The sequence below is a fragment of the Anser brachyrhynchus genome, assembly GCF_964034855.1.
Source record: "Anser brachyrhynchus genome assembly, chromosome: 13".
NCBI classification, from domain to species: domain Eukaryota; kingdom Metazoa; phylum Chordata; class Aves; order Anseriformes; family Anatidae; genus Anser; species Anser brachyrhynchus.
In genome coordinates, this window is record NC_137708.1 from 6,678,294 (window position 1) to 6,701,147 (window position 22,854).

At 46.5% G+C, this 22,854-nt stretch overlaps 1 protein-coding gene across 19 annotated transcripts in view; it reads right to left on the reverse strand.

Moving 5' to 3' along the window:
• The window catches only part of LOC308177032 (uncharacterized protein), a 136,751-nt gene extending 115,170 nt beyond the window's left edge, over window positions 1-21,581 (reverse strand). For 3 of the 19 annotated variants that reach the window (XR_013938808.1, XR_013938809.1, XM_080553629.1), the window contains exons 1-2: window positions 21,387-21,581; window positions 17,903-18,027 (exon numbers count right to left, since the gene is read on the reverse strand). Coding sequence is in view for 5 of the 19 variants with exons in the window: in XM_080553629.1 (XP_080409755.1) it covers window positions 17,903-18,027; window positions 21,387-21,423 (162 nt within the window). In the remaining 14 variants the exon portion in view is untranslated. Of the gene's footprint in view, window positions 1-47; window positions 399-444; window positions 1,483-3,855; window positions 4,991-10,282; window positions 11,745-13,117; window positions 13,338-17,902; window positions 18,028-21,386 lie in introns of those variants that run through there. The other 16 variants (XR_013938811.1, XR_013938815.1, XR_013938816.1 and 13 more) reach the window with 16 other exon arrangements.
• Between the last annotated feature and the right edge of the window lie 1,273 nt (window positions 21,582-22,854).

The following is a 22,854-nucleotide window of genomic DNA, read 5'->3' on the forward strand; positions in this document are numbered from 1 at the left end:
CCAATGTTAATTACTGTCACAGACAGATATGTCTGTGTTCAGCTTCCTTCATGGACTCCTGCACTTTGTCTGCTAAACAGAAGAGCCCAACAAAAAGAAGGTTTGTTCCTCAGACAGAGACTTACAGATCACGATCAAATCACACCTTACTTTTCCTTTTAGGGTACTGAATTATAATAGTAACACATTATAATAGTAATATTTATCAAATGTTCCATGTCCTGCTTTCAAGCATATGGTTCTTCTCCGAGTCTTGCCAAACTCCATTCAGTGGATTGTGCACCAAGGCGGGGATGCCAGCGCTGAGCTCGGTCTTCTCATTTCCTCTCCTCTGTGCAAATCCTAATGGCTCCCCAGCAAAAAAGGGGCTGAGTCTCCATTAACCTTGATAGGCACTCCTGCAGTGCAAATAATAATGCTCGTGGTTATCACAGAGCTTGCTGCCTAGGGAGAAACTTTTCTTCTCTGACACCTGTGAGCAATCTGGAGCCATTAGCCATTTCACTCCAATACTAATGATGCTCCCCTCAGTCATTATCTCTTGCTTTTTTTTGTTGTTGTTTTTTCTATATGAAACCATACAGTAAAGCTGAATCTAACAAGTCATTAAAACCCCAAAGAAGCTCTGACTGACTTGATCCCAATTGTTCCTTATGTCTGACAAGATTCTCCCTATTGAGCATTTGACTTGCATTTTATGTTGCCTCATTAAACTGTGCTAGACTTTAATCAAGGTCAAATGGGGGCAAATTTGTGTTTCCAGAATCCAAATAGCTTTTGCCAGGCTGCTGATCTGCAACTTGCATTGTTTCATGGGCTCTCCCCATGGATCAGCCCTGCTGATTTCCTTGACATGCCACATGAGAGCATGACCTGTGCCCCATGGGGCCAGGGGAAAAACTAGGACCCATGACGGTTTATACTGCATTAAATTCTCATTGAAATCCTTCCCCAGTGCCTCTGAAGTGAAATGCCCAGACAAGGAGTTCAGTGAAGAAAGAACTCCGTATCACAGCATGAATAAAACATGTTCTAATTTTATCAACACCTAGAAACCCAGTCCTTAAAAACCTGAGGTATTTTTTTTTTCTTTATAAGGTATATGATGAACAGCCGATTACATTTTTGATGTCTTTTAATGATCATAATTAACTATGATCCATCATTGTAATTTCATCACTAAATCAAGGTAGATCACCATAACAGTCATGATAAATCATGCTCTTTGCACAACTATTCCTGGGGATGAACCAGAAAATGAAGTTAGTTAGAGGACTTCAGAACCTCTCTGCTCCATCAGCAGGATACATAGCGGTGAGTGCGTTCCAGCTGTGCAGACATGACATCTTATGCAGAGACACCACTCATCTTCCCTCAGGTTCATGGGTTTGTTTGACTCATGTCAAGAGCTCTGCCTCTGGTCTTCCTTTCCTACATCCAAGGAAATCAATTCTTGGTCACCCACTCTGTGTATTTTACTTCCTGAAATAAAGGGATCCATGTTTCTAATTTATAGGGTGGCGGTATCTAAGAAAAACAGCTCCTTACGCTATTCCCTCTGGAAGTCCTCATTTTAAATAGAAAACAATTTAGAAATAATATAGATAATGTAAATAACTGTCATGCCAACCATGATTAAAGCCAAAGTCCTCACTATCAGAGGTCAGGTAAGATCCCTTGGCACCACCCATGTTTGTTTATCAACACAATAAATTAGTCTGTAAGAAAGATCAGGACGGTGCAGTATATCCTCTCAGGGGCTAATAGTGCCCCCATATCAATTCTGATCTCATTGTAAAAATCTAGATACTGCTAGAGAGATGAATTTTCTTTAGACAAATTCAAGTCTAAGGATCTGCACGGTCTTTTCCTGACTTTGTTCTGTAATTTCAGTTCTGTTAAACACTGTTCCACAGTGTTAGACGCCACAGATGGCTGCCTACCCAAGAAATGCGAAGAGAGCTCTTGGGACTATAAAAAGCAAAAATCTTGCACAAGTTCCCCAGCCCAAAAATTGAGGAAATAAGCTCTGAAGTATCCTGATGACTGCTCAAGGACTCTCTGGAGTTAAAAAAAAAAAAAAAAGTGTCATGCAAATGTACAATGTTGACTTTTCCATGTAGTTTTGTATGATCAAGTTCACCAACCACAGCTCTCAGCAGCTCATACAAAAGATGTAAAAGATGCATCGTCAAACAAATGGGGAAAATGAGTTTTACCAGTGTGAAACAAGGTTGCACAGGGTTTCACTAGCAGGACTTCTCTCTGTCCACTAGGCACAGTTTCTTCCTAAAGACCATGAAGAGAAGAGATCAAGGTCCCTTGAGAGGACAGCGAAGACAGCAAAATTCCCTCATCATGGTCCAAATGAGTAGTACTGTAAAGGTGATACATCACAGCTAGATTCCCCAGTCTCCAGCAAGCTAGCAGAGGGCTCCCATCACTCTTGTTCTCCTTTCTCACATTCATTTTAATCATGTCTCTGTCATTTTCAGGTTTGGGTACAGCACAGTCAGCTCGACCTGCCTTTGGCTCCGTGTCAAGGGTGTCATATTATCCATCTGTGTTACAATGGTAATGCTTGATAGCCAGGAAGGTCATTTCGTCTCTAATAATTCCACCCAAAGGGGATATGAAGGTAGAATGATTACTGAGTCATATACCTTCTTGCAGAATACCTCATCCTCTTTGTTGCTAGATTATTTAAATGATAAATGGAAATTGGCCAAGAGAAAATCACTTAGAAATGAATTGTGGTCATAAGCCATAGGAAACACATTAGGTTTCCAGAAAGACAAAATAAAAATCATCAAAGCTGACTTTTTTTCCTAGATACAACTGAAAATATCTGGTTAAAATATTTTAGCTTTACCACCTGTTGTTAGGGAGGGGGATAACATGAGGCATGGTACTGGTTCTGCAGAGGTCCATCACTGCATGAATGGCCCAATAAACTGCAACATCCTGTTAAAATCTGAACCTGGTACTCTGACGATCTAGAAAGAGACCATGTGTACAGCGAGGCTTATAAGCCAGAGGCACTCACGTGCCAGTGTCGGACTGTGCCAGGTGAAAAGGAAGCAGAGATGCTCAAAAAAACTAGGAAATGAGATCTGAGCTCTTTCCAACGCAGAATGACAATACTGTAATTCTAAAAAAAAAAAAAATTATTATAATTTTTCTTCACACTGTCATCTAAGTTTTGCTTTTGTTACTGCCTTTGTTCATGTTCTTTGAAATACAGCTAACTGCCGCTCGCAATCATCTCTCTGCACAGTCAGCTGGGAGACGTGAGCAGGGGAGTGCCGGTGAGCACTGCGAGGTTCATCTCCTAACGTGCCACTGCACAGCCAAGTAGCCCTGGGCTACCCAGCCCAGCTTTCCAAAGCTGTCCTAGATTTCCTGATTGCAAAATGAAGATTGTAGTAATACTGCTGTGGCTCTACGATGCTTAATTAACATTTGGAAAGGTTTCTGCATCGTATATGCACTGTCAAAATGCCAATGCCTTTTCCATGTTGCTTACAAGATAAGAAAATGACAGCAGGTAGGCTGTGGTCGTGCTGGCTGGTCCTCACTGGTACCGCATACACGCTCGTCTGTCTGTTCATGCCCATCTACTGTCTCTTGGCTAATGTTTAAATCATAAGCTCTTTAATGCAAAGGCATTTCTTGCTCAGGATCAGTACAATGTCTAGCAGTGTGGGATCCTGGTTCGTGGCTAAACCTCAGAGGCATTGCAGGAGTACAAATATTAACAATGTAAATGGTTGCTCTAATTTGTGGCACTGGTTTAGTTTGTGGGCATGTACTGAAATCCACCTGCTTCCCCCTCCCCCTGTGTTTCTTCTTTATTGACAGCTTAATCACCTTTACGTCTGCTGCTTATCTTGGAGGATTTTCTATGAATTGCATTCACCTTCTTCCACTGTGACAATATCTACACTTTGCTAATTAACCGCCTGGTGGACGTGGTTACAAACCACAATAAATATTTTCTGTACCAGAGTATAATCACAATGCTGTCACTTGACACTAGGGTTTTCACATCTTTTGATGTGTTGGTTTTTTTTTTTCCTTTTCTTTTAGTGTTAAGACTCCTCTAGCTGTCTCACTGCAAATGCAAACAGATGTTTCACATCTTATGACTCAATGACCCATTCCACACACCTAAAACAATAAAACTTCAGGCACTGATGTTTTTATCAAATGAAAAGTCCATCTACTCCTCTCAGCCTAGTACAAAAGATGAAAAAATAAAGGTTAGCCTAGGGGAGCTTAGTCTCCAAAACCACTGAATCCTTGGAGACTACCAACAATATTAGTAATTACTGCTCAAAGCAAAGCTGAGTTGGCATGGAGACCACCAAGAGCTGGGTCTTTAAAAGATCAGCTTCTATTCAACACATATATTAAGTGCTGTATTAAGCACCTACTGAACCCCAGAAAAAAATGTAATCACAGAATTATTTCTAAGTGGACTTTTTAGTTTTTCATAAGTCAAGAAAGGGGGTCATGAATAGAAAGGGCAAAAATCATCATAGAGAAACATTTACCTCAGCCTCTCCGGGTGCCATTAATCACCCTTTCCGCAGAGCCTTGTACAAAAGCCATTAAAATTTAAGATAGGAGAAATCACAGCTACTCCTACAGCTACAGCTATTGCTGCTGCTACTACTCTTAATTAGGGTCTGAGAGCAGTTAAACATTTAAATATGATAAGACTTAGAGGTGAGCTGGCTTGCCAAATGGAGAAAGTAAATGTTGTCAAACGGGATCAGGGAGAGGACCCCGGGCAGCAAGACAAGGGGCAGAGGGGCACGGGGTGCGCTTCTCCGGGACCGGGGCTCCTCCTCGTAGGTGAAACCAAAGCTGGACTCTGGCTCAAGTGGCAAATACGGGCCCGGACACGAATGGTGATTCCGAAAAGGCTTTTCCGCTTGGCTGCCCTGAGGCGTGTCTCAGTGGAGATGGTGTTTGTGAGGGCCACCTAGTGCAGGAAAGCAAGGAGATGTTGAACAAAACCGTGGAGATCCTTCCCTTGGGAAAAGCCCCAGGACAAGAGCGAAACAAAATGAAGAATAAGAGCCATCACCTCCAAATTTTCAGGTCTAGGAATTCAGGGCTGGCAAAGCTGTGAATGATGAAGGTTGTTGTGCACAGTCGCTGAGGCACGAACACCTCAATATAGCTTGTGCTCAGAAGCGGCACTGAGCATTATCCGGGAAGTTAGTGTCGTATTGTATAATCCACATTTGCTTTATGATGACACAGTGTCTTCCCTGCTGGATATTTTACCTTTCAAGCAGTAAGACAATAAACTACAGTGCCTGACAAGAAATGTTTTCATTGCCATTGTTTTAGAAACACATGTTTTCTCATTCACTATCAGCACTGCCTAAATCAAAAGAGGTGACTTTCACAATAAATCAGATAAGAGCAGCTCAGAACTGATACCTGCCAACATGTTTTCTCCCTTAATGGTGCTCTGGAGGCAGACTGAGAAGCTTTTTCCCCAAAGCATCCTAGAGGATGTGCGTGATGTGGATGAGCCCGACTGTGGCACTGTGGTGCTCCCCAGCCTGGCGTAGGTGCTCAGCACCCCTCGTGCTGTGATGGACAATACCACATAAAACAGAGCAGTACAACATGCATGCAGAGAAATTTACCACTTCTGATCCCCAAAACGTGCACTGCTCAACAGCCCTCTTAAAGGCCATTGTGAGCCTACTGCCCCAGCACAGCCACTGGCAAGTAGGCTTTTGCCCTAGAGATACACATGGGTTTTGTGTTGTGTTTTTTTTTTTTTTGCCTGACAAACAAGGGATGTAGATGCTTAATAAAAATCCATTGCTGCTATATTGATGCTCACAATTAAGATCTAAGGATTCCCTTCCCTTCCTGGCAGTGGTGGCTCTACCTTGGGGTACGCAGGTTGAGATAAACATAAATGACCAACAGAATCGTCAACTTCAAGCATCTAAGCAGCTGCTTGCCCAGCTGGGGATGAGGACAGGTTGTCTCTGCAGCTGTGAGCCTGCCCTGCACACCTGCACTCTGCATCCACTGCTAAATAGTAACCCTGCATGGTTGTTTGTGAGGTTTCTGGGAGGATGAAAGAAGAGTAAATGAAGGAGCTGCACACTGCTGTTCCTCATCTGAGTCTGCTGCAGCTGGCAAAGCACCACGCTGAAGCAAAGCACTCGTAAGGATGCCTGAGAGGAGCAGGTGGGCGGTGATCAGAGTTATTTCTCCTCTTGCCCCAGGTGAATTTTTTCCTGTGCTAAAATGTTTCCTATATGCAGGCAGACAACTTACTCTACCCTTACACTACCCTTGTTTCCCCCACATGCAGTGGATCCGGCTTCTCCCCTTGAAGCGGTAGGTTTGTACAGTCGCCTCAGTTCCACAACCCCCAGGGACCGATGCTGTCATTTCTTCCAGTTCTCCCTTACCAGGGAGCCCTGTGAGACCTGCCAGGCTGGCAGCCATGTGGCCAGAGCCCAGGCACCTTTACCACTGCCGCTGTGCACCAGGGATGCGTGGGGTGTCCTTTCCAACCACAGCCCACATCAACTGACCACACTGTCCAAAACCTGCCCGGGAGCAGGCAGAAACTCCATCGTGCACACTGGTGAGACGCAAGGAGCAGCTCAGGCCAGAGCCTGTGCTAACTCTGGAAAAGACACATCTCATGACACACTCAAAACCTGGCTCCCACCCGTGTGGTGCAGACTCAAGCTTCCACAGGGAGAACTGCAAATGTCTGCTTGAATCGTGAACTCCAGAGAGCAAGAGCTCAGATGCTTGTGTTCAGGGCCACGTGGGAAAGGCACGTGCAGGTCAGCGAACCTAAAGCTATCTTGTCCCTGCAGGAAAAGCACCCCCTGACCTCATATGATCATTCTCTTCTTCTCCTCTCACTGTGCTGCTGGTTGTGAAGGCACCCTACCCAGACGCCAGCTTCCACTTAGAGCCTCTACAGACTCTTATCCACAGCATGTCTGAATTTTAAAAGTTCTGCATAATGTCTCCTTGCGTTTCATATTCAGCTACACAACTGGAGCTGTTGTCTGCATTCTCATTACCTTTAGGCCTCAATTAATATAACATCTTCCCTGATCTTGAGAAATTAAAGCTCATGGCAAACACAGCTCCCCAAATCAGTATCTTGCCTGACCATGCCACACCACTTTGTACAGCCTCCCCATAGCCCTGATCCCTGCTGCATCAAACAAAACACGTACATCTCTGCACGTGTTCTCCATACAACTGATCAGCACTCCCAAAATGATCCTCACTTTTTTAGTCCAACAGCATCCTGTTCCACGGGAAATATTTTCTTACTTTCTCCCATTACCCTTCATGATTATACAGAGTCTTTACAAGCATTCACTATGTTGTTCTTCCCAAACTCTTCCTTAAGATGCTACTTTCTGCTACAAAAAATAGGCATTGATTAGACTGCTGACATGTTGCAAACAGCATCTAAAAAGCCATCTAGCATGTCCAGACCACTGTCTCACTACCCTCTAATTTCCCTTCTCATTGTCTGCATTTATGTTTCTCTCTCAAGTTTTGGAAGGTGGAGCAAATCATTTTGCACAATAACAAGGGCTTCATCATCCTGGCTCACAAGTAGAACCTGTGGCTGACACTGTGGTAGTAATAGGGAAATTGCTCCCTTCCCCTCCAGGCACACAGTTTCCCAAGTGGTGCAGGGTTGGCTTCTCCCCAGATGTCTTCAGCTGACTTCTCCTCCTGTTTCTTGTCCAGTGCCCACTCTCCATTCCAGCCTTCTTCCCTTCCAGTGCTCACCTGTCCCAAATTTATTTTTTTTTGGTCTCTCTGACGTTTTTGTCCATCTCTCTTTCCAGCATTCAACCCCCTTGCTTCCTGCACTCGCAGCCCAAGGAAGCACAACTTATTTATACCAACTCCTGCTCTCCTGTCCTGCTTTGCCTCCCTACTGCATTCCCACTTCCCTGTGCTCTCCTGTATCCCTCTCCTGTCTTTCTACTGATGGCCCACACCACTCCCTCTCTGCTCATCTCTTGAAACACAGGCTCATCTCACACAGATGGAAATCAAAATATATGAAAATAGAAGGTTGGGGGGTGGAAGGGGAGTGCAGGACAAGACCCATGCCTTGTCTAGTCCAGCACACTTCCACTGGCACCAGCTGTTCCAGACAAGAGTATTAAAATCCCCCTGATGAACAGCCTTAGGATTCAAACTCCTCCAACAGGAACATTTAACTGTAATCCCTAATAGTTACAGATCATTCTGTGTCTTAAGGCAGGAAGTTTTATATGTCTATGTTAAATCATTATCATTCAAGAAAAGGATATCTTATTAGCATGCACAGATGTGGGAAGTACAGCAAGACTTATTACTAGCCCAGATCATGATTTAATGCAAGGAGAGGGACAAGGGTCTATATCATTCCTGCTGTGCTGTGATAGAGCAGAGGGTACAAAATCCCATCTCTGGAGGAAAGGCATATAAACAATTTTTTGTGTGCACTAAGTGACCAAATGCCATCCTGGTGACTTGTTTCAGGACAATGTTCAGTCCTTAAGGTTGTCTCAGATGGCATAGCCTAACCCACATAGCCCTGGTACCAGCAACAGGACACAATGACTACCTCAAATTCACTTTGGTTTCTGCTGAACCCCTGACTTCGCCATCCCACCTGACTGCAACGCATGGGAAATGGCAGCTGACAGCTGAATTTGCTGCCACTGAGAGCTGGCTCCTCTCGCTGTGTCGTGCACTGCTGGAAAGCATCCCACGGGCCACAGCCACGCTGCCTTGGCCAGGGAGCCCTGCTGTAATTTGGGCTTTGCTGAGATCCTAGGCTGAGCTTCCAGGTTGCAGAAATCTTAAGCCCATGTGTTTTGGAGCTCATTAAAAAAAGGCTTTGCACAGCTCTAATTTTCATTTCAACATTTTCTTTACACCTCCAGGCTTACTAGCAAGCTGTACCAGCAGAGACTTTAATTTGTTTACAGAAACAAAACAAAAAAATCAAAATTAAACATATGAATTCAATTGCTGAAAAACACCCTGTTACTAAAGGTTCAGATGTAACGACACCATCATTTAGAATAGCCTCATGTGGGTGTGTGCCTACTGAGAGCTGCGAGAGGAAAATAAACCACATTAAAACACAATTCCTCTAGCTGTTTCTGAGACAATCAAAACCTTACAATAGGCGTTTTTCAGGAGGAAGGATTCTACCTCAATAATATCTATAGATTGGATAGGCCCAAATGGCTCATGGGGAATTTTTATTCCAACCTAAAGATGGAAATAATCTTTATGCATACCTGTGTGCACATAGTCCTTACCACTGGAATAGCTGACTCCCTGAAAACGTCCTTGTACAGCCTGTGTAAAACTGGAAATTTAGAATGTGAGGCAGAGATTAAGACACCGGCATTATTCACACCAGCCATTTGTAAGCACCCTATTTAGCTGGTTTCATTAGCAGGCTGTCCTACAATCATCTCCCAGGACAAAGATGCTCCTCTAAGAGCCTCCTTGTTCAGGTGCTAGAAAGTACTCTGAAGGACCACTGCTGTGGGAATAAGGGGGAGCCAGTTGATGTAGTGTGGGGAACCTCAGGGTGCCTATGGCAATGCTTCTTACCAAAGAGCTTTAAAGAAACTAAGGAGTAGTGGCACAAAAGAAAATAACTTCTCTTGAAATAACAAGTGTTCAGTAGAAACAGAACTTAAAAAAAAAGAACAACAACAAAAAAAAGATAAATGGTCAGTACTTGGAGTGGAGGAGGTTATCTACAGGGATCTGCACTGCTCAGTACAGCCCAATGTATTTGTATTTGAAATGGGAAAGAGGGAGAACCTGGCAAAGCTTGTTAATAATGTAAGACCTGACTGGGAAGAGCTGCAGAAGGATCTTGTGGTGATGAATGACTGAGTGGTAAAAAGGCAGGTGACTTTCAGTGCTGATGAATGCCGTGGGGAAATACAACCTCGCTCTGTACTCACTGCAGGGGGCTCTAACCAAGCTATCACTGCTCAGGAAGGGCATGCTGGAGTTACTGGAGTCATTCTCTGAAAATATCAGTGCAGTGCTCATCAGCAAACGAAAAAGCAAATCAAATGCCAGGAATTATTAAGAAAAGAAGATAAATAAAGAACAGCATTGCCCAGAATGTTGCAGAGCACCCACATTTGGAATTCATGCATTATTTTGGCCTGCTTGCTACTGGAGGCAATGACTTTCACCTAATCAACCGGCAGACCTCGGTCAGCCTGCCGCAGTAATGTCTGCACTGACCGGGAGGTCTGCAAGTGAAGAGCTAAGTATGATTATGCCCTGAGAACAAATCCTAAATACCCAGCACATCTAGTATCTTCCGTCTGATCCAGCCAGAGCTGCTATGATGGCCTTCCATTAAGAAGATGCTGGGAGACCCTGATAGTATTCTCAGACAATCTCCGTGCAGTTCTCAGACAGATCTGCTCACGGGGGCTCAGCTCACCAGTGCACATGACTCATTCCCAGAGCGTTAGGAAGCATGAAGCAGAAAAACATCCATAAAGGATTAGATCACAATCCCAGTGACAGCACTGGTGATTACTAAGGGGGGGGAGGAAAAAGGGTTTGTGTTAAAGACTTTTCCTAGGATGAGTAATTTGCAGCATTTAAAACTCTTTGAAGACTAAGTCCCTGTTAGAAGATACTCTTGCCCAGAAAAAGACAACCTTTGGCCGGTATTATATGATACAGCTATGTGGCCATCTGGATTTTGCCTTCAATCATTTTCATTGATTCAGAGGCATTTTGAAATGCTTAAGTTACTACATCGGATTTAAATTTCAGATCAATGTTGTCTTTGCAGAACTGCTCTGTCTTGAAACACAGCGGAGCACACCCCACGCAGCGGCAGCAAGGGGCCGTGCCAGACCCACGCTGGAGCTGGCACTTCTCCGACTCCAGCAGTTATCGACTGCTTCCTCTCAGGGCTTGTTGTGTTCGTTCTGCTTGCAGTCCTCAAGGTCTCAGATGTCCTGGATGGCACAAGGCATCTGTACATTCATTTTTTTCTACTGGAGACGGTTTCAGTCATCGTCTTCTTGGCAATTTATTAAGTAGGGTCAAACAGTCTTAGGGTTCCTTGGGTGGGTCTGTGGGTGGTTTGCATCCATGCCCCCATTCAGCTCGGTGCACCAGGGGCAGACCCCACACCATGGTTGCTCTCCACATCACCTGAAACACTGCATGTTGCAGGATCAGCCTGGCCTTGACTGCTCTGCTCCTCCTCATCCCAGGATCTCTGCACGAGGCCAGCCCAGCTTTAGAGCGCACAGCAGAAAGCTGCCAGGTATGCTGCTGGGAACTGTCCTCTTGCGCTCAAATGTAGTCAGCCCCAGGCTCTTGCTAAATTATCCATTTCTTGCAGTTACGGTGAAGTTCTCGGTCAGCCCCCTGACGGATCACCCTGCTTGGCCTGGCCTCCCAGCCTGGGGGCTTCCTTCTTCCACCCCACGCCAAGCCTTCGGGGCACGCTTGGCTGCAGATTTCTGTTGAGGCTCACTCCTTCTCCTCTGCTCCTGTCCACTGCTTTGCAGGAAGCCCCTACAGAAGGGATATTAGCTCAATCCCCTGGTGCCTCTTTTCCAGCGCTTATGCGGGGAATGATGCTAATTACTATGTTACATCCTGCAGCTTGAAAGGAATTCACAATGAGGCTGACAGAATTGGACTGAACGCTGCGTAAGAAAGTGAAATTTGACTGTCAGCAGGGCTGTGAAGACGCTATAGGACATAATTTAGCCAAATGCACCTGCCACACTGGGTTCTTTGCCCCACAGTAAAGGAAATTAAGATTTAGTGGTAAGCTGTATCCTTACACTGGTAGCAAAAAATACAGCTCCTCCTGGCTGTAAGGGGCTGTTGAGGCTGAACCATAAAGGCTTCTGTTAAATTACACATGGACAGGTCTCAACCGGGATTATATCTTTCCTTCTATACTCTGTACAAAAGAGAGACTCTCTTACAAAGCCAGAATAGGAAGAAACACTTCCTCCTTTCAAGTTGCACACAGTCACTAAAGCTTTGTTGTTCCCTTAAATACCTAACATCAAAAATTTTGAAATCAGAAGCATTATCATTTCCCAAAGCTCTCAGGGCTGTTCTACAGGGGTAAATTGCTGGCTGAAGCATAGAAAGCCAGCAAACCTCAAACCCATTTTAGGAGATTCTTCTTCTTTTCCTGCAGCCTTGTAATGTGCATTTAGGGATTAGTATCCAGGGCACCTATCATGGAAGTCTTTAAACAGGATCAATAGAAGGAGAAATGTATAATCAATACATCGATGAGAACAACTTGACCTTTCCACAAGAACTGCAGGGACAAGGAAGCATTCAAAGAAAGTTTTTGCAAGTTTTCAGAGAACAAATCTCAAATTTGCAGAAAGTTCTCAGCTATATACAGGTCGGGATGGCAGAGCAGACATCAAACAACTGCATATGCAAAGGGCTTCTGGCCAGGTTCTGGTCCAACCTCACCACGCAGCCCATGTCCCAGCTTATTTGCGTGGTAGCCTACGGTGAAAGATACGAGATTGGAGGGGGGGGAGCTGCCACTGCAGATGCAGAGAGCTGTCTCCAGGCACATCAAACCCCTTGCTGGCATGGTGGGGTGGGGTGGGCAGCACACTCACAGGAGCTGGGGCAGCTCTATCCCTGCCTGCCCTGTCTCTGGAGAGACAGCCCAGGAGGTGCTCATGCCTCCTTAGCGGAGGAAAATGCAGAAATGGAGGCAAAACTCTGCCCCGGCAGCACTGGAGCTGCTATAGCAGCAGAAAGGCAGGGCTGACCCTGATGCTTCGAGAAGGCGTGCTATCACTGCAGTGCCCAGGGCATCAGCAGAGTAACTCCCTCAGAAAAGTACACAGCTAATTAATTCCCCGCATACTGCACTGCTGAGGAGCCACCATTGCAACCTGAAATTTGTTCAAGAGTAAATATGATCAAGCGATCAAGAGCACACCCTTCTTTTGCTGACCCCCAGCTACCCACCATCACAGCAACACGAGCCCTAATGAGAAGTTATGACAAGCCACCAGCCAGGGAACCTCACCTGGTCTGGACAACACACCACATACCATGACCTGGGCTTTTCCTTGGCTGAGAGAACAGGCATGCATTCGGCTTCTGCAGGGGAAACCCACACAGGGGTGGAGCCGGAATTCTGGTGGTCTTAATAACAGTAGGTGACGACCTGTGCAAAGCACATTACATCAACCTGGCTGCAGTCAGGGGCTTGTGCAGCTTTCTGAAAGGCGTTCCAGGAGATCTAACTGCAATAGCAATCAGAGTGAGGAACTGTATAATCTTTCCCTATGGGTGATTTTGCAAGAAATGATATAATTACTGCTTTCAAGATTGGCATAAAAGTACCATAAAACTGTGCCAAACTGAGCTCAGGACATAAAAACATTTGGAAACCTTTGAGACAGACAAGAGGTGGGATAGGCTTGTATCTACTGTGTTGGAAGGGGACTCAGTGACAGAGGTCCAATTTTTTATGCTACTTCAAATTGCCTGGATGGTACCAAATATATCATTTGCCTGTCTCTAAAATAAGAATAACTTTTTTATATTAATTTGCAGCTGCTTGAAGGTGCTGTGCACCGTCCAGTACAACAGGATGTCTAGATGTTATTATAATAAAAACCTCAGCACTAATAAGCATTTTCAGTGTGGGACTTGTATGACAGACTCAGACTTTGAAAATTCCTAACAAATTCCGCAACGTATGAGGCTCTGTCTTGCACTGACAGCATATTTGGTTTAAATCTATTATAGATAGATAAATAGATATTATAAAATATACATTATGTATACATACATGCATATACACACAGTTTTTCTTTAAAGCATCTCTCTCACATTTCTTTTTTAAGTGCAATTGCTTTCCTGTGCAAATTCAAACCCAGAACCAGGTATTTTAAAGCAAGGAAATTATGACCTAAGATATAAATACATCTCAGCATAGCCCTGACTGACAACATGAGCTTCATTTTCACGCTTTATAACACTACCTGAATCACTAAATATATTTCTGTTCTTGCAAGACAACATTCCACATAACTTTTATTTGTGAATAAAAGGCAGAAAGATGCATGGACAGTGCATGCATCAGGAATAAATTATTTCGGCAGAGTCCATTACTCTGGAAAGCAGCCTGAATATCAAGCCTGTGACATAAATACAGACTGAGACAAACACTATTCCATCACAGGCATTTGCAACATTCAGGTTCCCAAGTTACCCCTGCTGAGCCCAAGTCGAAGCAGCATCAGTGCAATCCTCCCAGTGCCCGGTGGACCACAGGCCCTGGGCCCAACACTCAGGGGCTCCTGCTGCTGCCACATGCTGAGCAACAGCCTCGCAGCCAGGTCTCAGCCCACCAACCATTGCCACAAGGCAATGCAGCTGCATGCAGTGTTGGCCAACACCCAACAGACTGCAGTGCCAGCACTCTCTCCACATTCCTGGGCACGCAGAATCCCTCAGACACCTCAACAGGCGGCACCAGGGAGAGCTGGGATCCCACTGAGTTTGGAAAAGGCATTTTTCATCACAAGATGCAACTGGAAGTATTCTTTAAAAAAATCCAACTATCAAGAGAAGCACCAAAACAACATTCATTGCTTTTTCTTCCCAGCCCATCTTACTCAAGCCAGAGCTCCCACCGAGCATGCCCACGGCAGAAGTCACCACGTGTGCCACCCAGATGTGAGAGCTCCCAGCCAGCTCCAGAGCAGCACAGACCACGCAGCAGCTGTGCTCAGACCACAGGACAGCATCTTTGGCCAGGCCTGCCTCCATCTCTTCCCTGAGACTTGGTGTCAGTGCATGGACTGAGCCTGACCCAACGGCTCCTTCCAGCCCCAGGAGTACCAGGGACCCCCCAGCTTTGATCCTTGTTGAGAGCATCTGGCTTGCATGGGTGTCAGGCACAAAATGGATGATGTATCCAGGCAGTGCCCAACATCGATTAATGGCAATGATGTATGGAGTCACATCCTCGCTGTTACACCTGCATTGTAATCCACGGTCATGTTTCATTGCACATGAGAACAAACCTGCCTGACCCACACGTATCACACCAAAGGTGAATGTGGAATGATTTCAGCTTGGTGTCAGCCCTGTTACAGCCAGACACTGAAGGTCAAAAAGGCTACAGGCAATATGTACAAGAGTGCCACCTGGGTTTAAAGAACCTAAGTCCTCTTGTCTGAGGTACTTGCAATCATTTATTTCAAATGCAGTTCTGGTTTTGAAGACTACATAAATAATCACAGCAACCATGTCTGTTCTGTCTACCCACTACTAAATGCATTTTTCACTCCAGTCTCCCCATCAGCAGAGGATACCTTCAGGGTATCCTCGTATTTCTAAATATTCCAGAAACTGCAGATGATTTACTCTCACAGTACTAATGTAGCTCAATCCATTCTCATTTTCTATTCATGACAGCAGTAGTTTGCTAAAGAACATCGGCTCCTATCAGTTCATATCGTTCATGACAACTTTACAGTATCTGATATAATTTCTAATTTTTGTGCCTCGAATGGCAACGCGCATCCCAGCAGCTGCGTGTTCCAGGGAAGCGCGAAGGCACAGCCTGCATCCTGCCACCAGATGGTACTCCATATGGACACAGCCGAGGAGGACATACTGGTGCTGCATCACCAGTGGCAATCCAGGCCCTTCCCCCTCACCATATTCTCTCTAGAGCCTGTACATGGTGTTAGGAATCGTACAGTCAAGTTCTCTGTTCATTCTGAATGCAACATAGACTCCAAATGTGGTAGAGGCCACTTCATGTGGCATTTTTCTGTTTCGAGACCTTGCGGGAGAATGGGGCAACTGTATTTGTGTGCACTCTTTCCCAAGCTGGTTTTCTGAACTTGTGCCATTTCCGCTTCATCTGTAATCTCCTGAGCACCATCAGTATAGTTGTAAACTCCATGCGGAGATGGATGGCATTTCTCCAGGGACACACGTGTCCCTGTATGGCTTGGAGGCCACAGACTGACTGCCATTTGGATGGTGCAGAAAACCAAAGCCCTGCCTGCTGCAAGCCAGAAGAGATCCCAGCCCTGCACATTCTGTGAGTGCAGAAGAGGGAATCGCAAAGTATTAGCAAGTTCCCAATTTCTGTAATTAGTTATTGACTTAAGTGTCTCCACGCATACCTTTCCACCTTAGGTGGAAAATCTGTCAGCATTCTAGAGCAGAATCGTCCAGAGTGATGGGGCTGTCACCGAGGAGGTTATTTTTCAGTGAAGTAACATACCCATCCCCACGAGCTATGGATTTCATGCCTTTTACTGGAAGATGCTCGGTACGCTTCCTCAATGGTTACTCACTTCCACAGACAGAAACCAGATTAGTTTTTGACTTTCCTACACAGAGACCAAGACTTGTGTGCCTGGGTTTCTTACAGACCTTGTGCTAAAAAGCACATCCCGCATCCTTTTTCTCTGCTTTCCTGCAGCTGATGACACTAGACACAGCGGAATATCGACCTTGTACGTTGGTTGGAGACTGGGCTCAGGACAGGGGCACGTCTACATTTTTTGTCTCACTTTCAGGAGAGGTCTTGTGAGCCAACAAAAATAGCAGCCTGTAAACCACCTCAGGTGAGGAATGGCCCAGGGCTAAATAGCCTAGGGAAGGATGACTGCAAGTGCAAATTCAGGTACCACAGCAGGGTGCACTGCTGCCTTCCCTAGGACACGGAGCTGGGCCAGTGCCTTTAGCCATCAGTAGTGCAAGCGTGCCTGAGCAAGGGCTCGCTGCCAAGAATCTCCCCTGTTGGGGAAACTGCTGAGACTTCAGTGCCATTGTCCGAAATCCCACCAGGCAGCAAAACGGCCCTATGACTCAGGACAGCTTCCCTGTGAAAACCAGCTCCCAGCACTGGCACTGTGGTCCCGAGACACCCCCTGCCCATGAAGTGAGCCATCCAGACATCAGATCCCCTTTGATCTTTTCCAAAACGAAAGGCTAAACAAGAACAGATTGTTTTCCTTAAACGCAGGAGGAAAGAAGAGAGGGTGACGAAGGGGGAATTGGCCTGCTAGGTTCATCTCAACCATATAAAAAAGTCCTTTTAACTTCTCTTAATGAGGACTACTTTTTCCAGATACTACCTAATTATTGCAAATTGCTTCATCTTTTAATTGTTACTGCAAGGCAACTAAACATTGTTACGTTGATTGCTCAAGAGTGGATTGTTAATGGCTTTAATCATTTGATAATCCAGTAATACAATCAATGTAACTCTGCACCTTGTAGGAATAATTTTTGGATCCGCATGCTAGGAAACATATATTGCCTTACCATATGTCAGCTTCTGTGGGCCAGATTCTGCCACTCTTCCTCAGCTGCAGCTGTACTCCCGCACAAGCCTGATCCCACGGCTTTCCGTGGGAACACCCAAGTAGCAGTGACTCATTGCATACACGGCTGGCCAAATTGGGTAGGCAAAGGGGAAGCCTACAGATTTAGGTTCTGCAATGCAGACGGATGGTCTATTGTCATGGGAGAGAGGAGTAAGTTCACACCTGTGCAGCTGTCACCACGGCTAGGCTTCCGCTACAGCATGGAGAGTTATGCCATAGAGCGAATTTTGCATGGGGAGCCCTGCAGCTCCAGAACTGACAAGGGCACAGGTGGTTCAAACTGCCTGAGCTGGGGAGAAAGAAAGTGGCAGGGCCTGATGCTGATGGCTAGATAGGCAGGGGACCCTCTTCCAGGGACGTACGCCTCCAGAGATCAATCATCATAAGTGCCAGAGATACTACTTGAACAGCAAGGCAGAGCGTTAGGTGGGAGCTGTGTTTCTTACCTTCGTGTCTCTGCTCTCACTGTTGGTCAGGACCAGCGTGTGGTCCTGGCAGACGGGGTCTGATGTAAGCAGATCTAGAGCATCCAGCAGCCTCAATTCGAAAGCACTGGGATCACTGCTGTATTCTGTAGGGAGTCCCAGAGAAGAAAATCAGAGCATGAAGAGACTGCTCTTACATGATGTAAAAAATAACAGCATTTGGCTGATTAATAGCATTTAGCCCTTAATGAATCTCTCTGGCTTTTAGTTCCTTCATTGCTTTGCCGGTAGGAGCTGTTGGTTCCCTGAAGTATGACAGCCCCAGAGGAGGTGGGCTGGCGCAGCCAACTTGTTCGGGCCCTTGGTCATCTCCACCAGTCTGTGTTCCTGGGCCCACGGACCACTTGTCTGTGGGGAAAGCTGAACCCAGCCCCAAGCTCTTCGCCAAACAACACAGCCATCAACCCGAGGGGCACAGAGAGGAGGACAGAAGGCAATGTGCCCCATCCAGAGCAATGCTGAGCCGTTCAGATGAGCACAGGGGTGAGGGACATGCAGAAGATGCCAGAGACAGCACAAGCCAGGAGGAGGTCTGCCTGGAGGTCATGGGGAGAGGTACCTCTGTCCAGGGGACCAGACTTTGTCCAAGCACTTTTGGAAACTCTGTTGTCTACCAGCAATGCAGGACAGGACAGCACAGGCCACCCATTCCCCTCCTCTGGGCTGGTCCCTGCCAGCTCCTCATGCAAACAGGAGCAAGTCTCACTGCGGACCACACAGTCCCGCCAAAAGCAATTTTGAGGCACAAAAGCATCGCAGAAGGGTGAATTCCTCCAGAGTCACTGACAGAGAGTGGAGGAGGAGCATCACCTGACACAGGCTCAGTCACAAAAAGTCAGTTCTGACAGACAGCGAAGAGACTAATAAACTAAAGAGTTGCTTTGATTTAGTCTTTCAGGAAAAGGAGACAATTAAGAGGCTTGTGTAATTCAATAACAGTTAACAGGAAAAGGAGCTGTCATAGCCATAGGAAAGCACACCAGTGCGCAGAGAACCCACAGATAAGCAGATACCCAGCGCAGCCACGCTCACTGGCGGGGACAGGGAGAACATTATGGTGCAAGAGACCCACACGGCAGCCCTCAGGACCTCAGAGGGGGGATTAGGAAAGGCACAGGGAAATCAGGGTAATCACATATCAGCTGCCATTTATTTTCAACACCTGATGAAATTAAAGGGGCATTTAATGCAGCACACAGGGGAGGTATCCACCAAAAAACATAAGATGGCATTGAATGTTAGCCAAACCCCACCCAGACATTGAAATTCAGCCCCATCTTTTCTAAAATGCCCTCAGATCAGTGGGGTTCCTTTTTATTAGAGTTTTTCTCCTGCATTACGAACATTTACCCGTCAGTGGTCAAAGGACTGGCTGATGTTTTCCAGCCAGGAACCTGCGAAGTCAGTCAGAACCAAAACTGAGGGGTCCCCCCTCCCCCGCAGCAAGCATCAGCCTTAGGGACCTCTCTCAGCATGGAAAATTTAGCAGCACGCAGAGCTGGCAAGCAGCAATCACCTAAAGCAGTAGTGTGAAACATACAGGCTGGATCTGGCCATCAGAAGCATGCAAATGAATTAGTGAGATTTTTTTTTTCCTCCATCACCTCTCCTTTTTCTTAAGAGCAACTTCTATCACTGACAGGGTGAGGAAAAGCTGCTAAACATAAGCTTTTTTTGAGGGGCAGAGTGTCTGGATGCAAAGCGAGACTACAGAGGCGCTGGAACAGCCAGAGGAAGGGTGAGATGTGCCACCCACCCAGGGTGGGGACCTCACCCATCAGGTTATCCCCTGGCTCTATGAACCAGCCTTGTCACAACCTCAACAAGCTGCCCACTTGCACACACAGCCAGCCTAGGATGCCATGGGGAGGGCCAGGCAGAGCCCGAGGAATACCTGGATTTTATTTTTTTCTCCCCCCCCCCCCTCTCCAAGAAACTGCCCTTCAGTGCCTTCCCAGCTTTGCGCTCACATTTGATCCAAGTCAGGACTGCGAGTAAGTCGCGTGCCGATACACCTCCCCGGGGGCTGCTGAACACAGCCACAATTTCACTCATCAAAGCCCCCAGCCTGCCCAGGGCAGGGGGTGGGAAAACTCTGGGGAAGGGGGAGTCTTGTTACAGGCTCCAGGCCTTGGAGGGGTTTTTTGACTGATATGTTATTTTAACTTCGGTCTTCACACAAATCCTACCCACTGGTATCGGCAGCTCGTCTACAGACAAGGGCTCAGAGACCATCGTGTCTGATACCATATCTATCACTGGGCAGATCCTCAGGCAGATGGCTGGAGCTACACAGATCATCGTTTTTATTAATCAAAACATCACGCGGCTCTTTACATAGCATAAATAAGATGAAATACAAGAACAAAGATGTGCAGCTGATTAAAAATAGATGCATGCATACCTCAACAGTTCAGAGCCCGGTGGATAGAAATGTTAAGTGGGGTCCTACAGAGTGCCCTGCAAGGTCAATACAATTCAATAGTTTTATTAACAACTTGGAGACTGGACCAGGAGTACGCTAATCAAATCTGAGCATTTCACCAAGGTGGGAGGGTGGCAAATAATGCGCAGGACAGAAATAAAATACAATACGAGCTTGATAAATTAAAGAAGTGGCCTGCAATCAATACAAAGAGATTCAGCAGGACAAATGCAGAAGATTAACACATAGGAAGGAATAAACAAAAGGACACAGGCTGTATGGAGATATCTGGCCAAACAGCTATACAACAGAGAGTGGTCTGGGGGGATGATCGATTGAACAGAAGTCAATAACATCAGGCTGCTGCAGCCCAGCAAGGTAATTATTCCACTCTTCACAGCACTCGTCAGGCTGCTGTTTGGAGCAGCATGCCCAGATCTGGACATCACGTCGTAACAAAGACAGACAAGTTGGAAGGAGTTCAAAGAACAACAAAAATGCCAGAAGACTTGAAAAACAAAATCTTTGTGTACGTGTGAAAAATGAACCGCAAGCGTGAGACCTGACACTGCTTTTGTTTGGTCTCATTCCCAGGGGTCTGCCGAGGCCGGAGGAGTTGCAGCCCTGAGAAATGAGGTTGGTCAGAGGAGACTCAGACAGCACGGGCTAGAGGAATGCAGTGGGGGGGGAGAGATGTGCTAAATAACAGGAGGCTACAGATAGGCAAAAGGGATGCAACGTAGATGCAGGGATTAATTAGGGTTTATTTTGCCCTTGGTGAAATTGCAGGACTGGCCCAAAGCTCCAGCAGAGAAAATTTAGGGGAAATTTGACTCTGTAGTGTTTCTGAAAATTCAGGCAAAGAAAAGCATCTTGGATGGGAGCTGAGACCAACAATAACACCAACCAAAAAAAAGGTAGATAAAGAAGAACAGACAGAGTGTCCAGCAAAGTCTGTAAAACCAGTGCTGTTAGAAATGCATTACCTAACACATCAGGAACAGGCTCTGTCACACTCACCTCCTGCAGACCCCTCTGAAAGAGGGGTGCATCCCATCCTGCAGAAAGCCCAAGACACCCATGAACTGAACTGAACTGAACTGAGCTGAGCTCCGCTCCATTCCCTTCTCTTCCCTTAAAACTCCAAACCAAGTCTCAGCCACCTCCCTGCAGAAATAGTGCTGTGCTTACACATGTGCAGCTCCCACTGCAATCAAACCTGGCTACAATTAAAGCAAAAAGGAGCTCTCCACCCTTTGGTGATAGCTTAGAACTGACGGAAATCAAAGCTCCTTGGCTGCAGCTGGAGGAAGGAGCCGCAGGAGCTCCCTGTGCCCCAGACAGCTCTCCCGGCACCCAGAGCTGGAGGAAGGCACTGCCTGGAGAGGAGCCAGAGCATCGCTCAGTGCTCCAGAGTGGAGACAGAGGTCTGCAACTCCGCAGCACAGTGTACAGTCTCCTGCCAAAAGCCCAATTGCACCATCTGCCAAATTAATATTTCCTATTTTTAATACCTCGTTTAAAGGGAAGCATTAAAGGGAGAAAGGAGAGAAAAATAGAATGCCACCTCACTGATTAGATTTCTAAGCTCTGTAAGGAATTGCACCAGACATCGGGGCTGCTTCTTTCCTGTCCTCCTGAGATCAGTCCTCTCTCCAGAGGTGTGCAGGGCTGCTGGGTTGAATGCAGGGAAATGCACCAGTGCACACCATGCTGCTGCTGCCACTACCACTTAGCAAGGAGTGGAGAGCAGGGAGGCTGGAGAAGATGAATCAACATGGTTCATTTCTTTGTGAGGAGCTCTTTCCCCATCCTATTTCCAGCCTGGAATCAGCCCCTGCCACCTTGTTTCTCCTGGAGGGCATGTAGTAAGGCAGTAAGGATTTGCACCCTAAAAATGAAAGAGAAAGGGGTGAAAGCAGAGGAGAGAGGGAAAATCACCCCCCACGAACAGCCACGAAGCGCAGATGCAGTGCTTTGGGAAGGAGGCAGCCCATGGAGCGGGCAGCAGCAGTTCATGCTGAATTAGCATGGGACTGTGAGCAAGAGGCAGACGCTGCGAGCTGCAGCCACGGCGTAGGGACTGCTGCTGGCTGAGGAAATGGGCAGGGCTCTCTGGCCCCCGGCCAGCTGCGAGGTCCCCTTCCAAAAATGGCACCTCCCGAGGCTCATCCAAGCAGCTCCTGGGCTGAACGGCGGCCACGGCTGCTGATGCTAATGGAATTAAACATTAATATGCTAAACAGAACGAAGACAGAGGGGCTTGGATTTGTCTAGGTAGCAGACATGTCTGAGGTTAATGCCTGCCAATTCTTATTTGCTCTGCGATGTCAAAATCCATGTCCTTATTAGCCATCCCATTAGTCCCCTGAGGCTAGTAGCCCATTAGTCCTGTCCTGGCCCTTGCCAGCACTTAGTGCTTTCAAAGAGCCTCGCTCCCGCCGCGGGGCAGAGCGATACAACCGTCCAGGTTCCCACCTGGCATCCC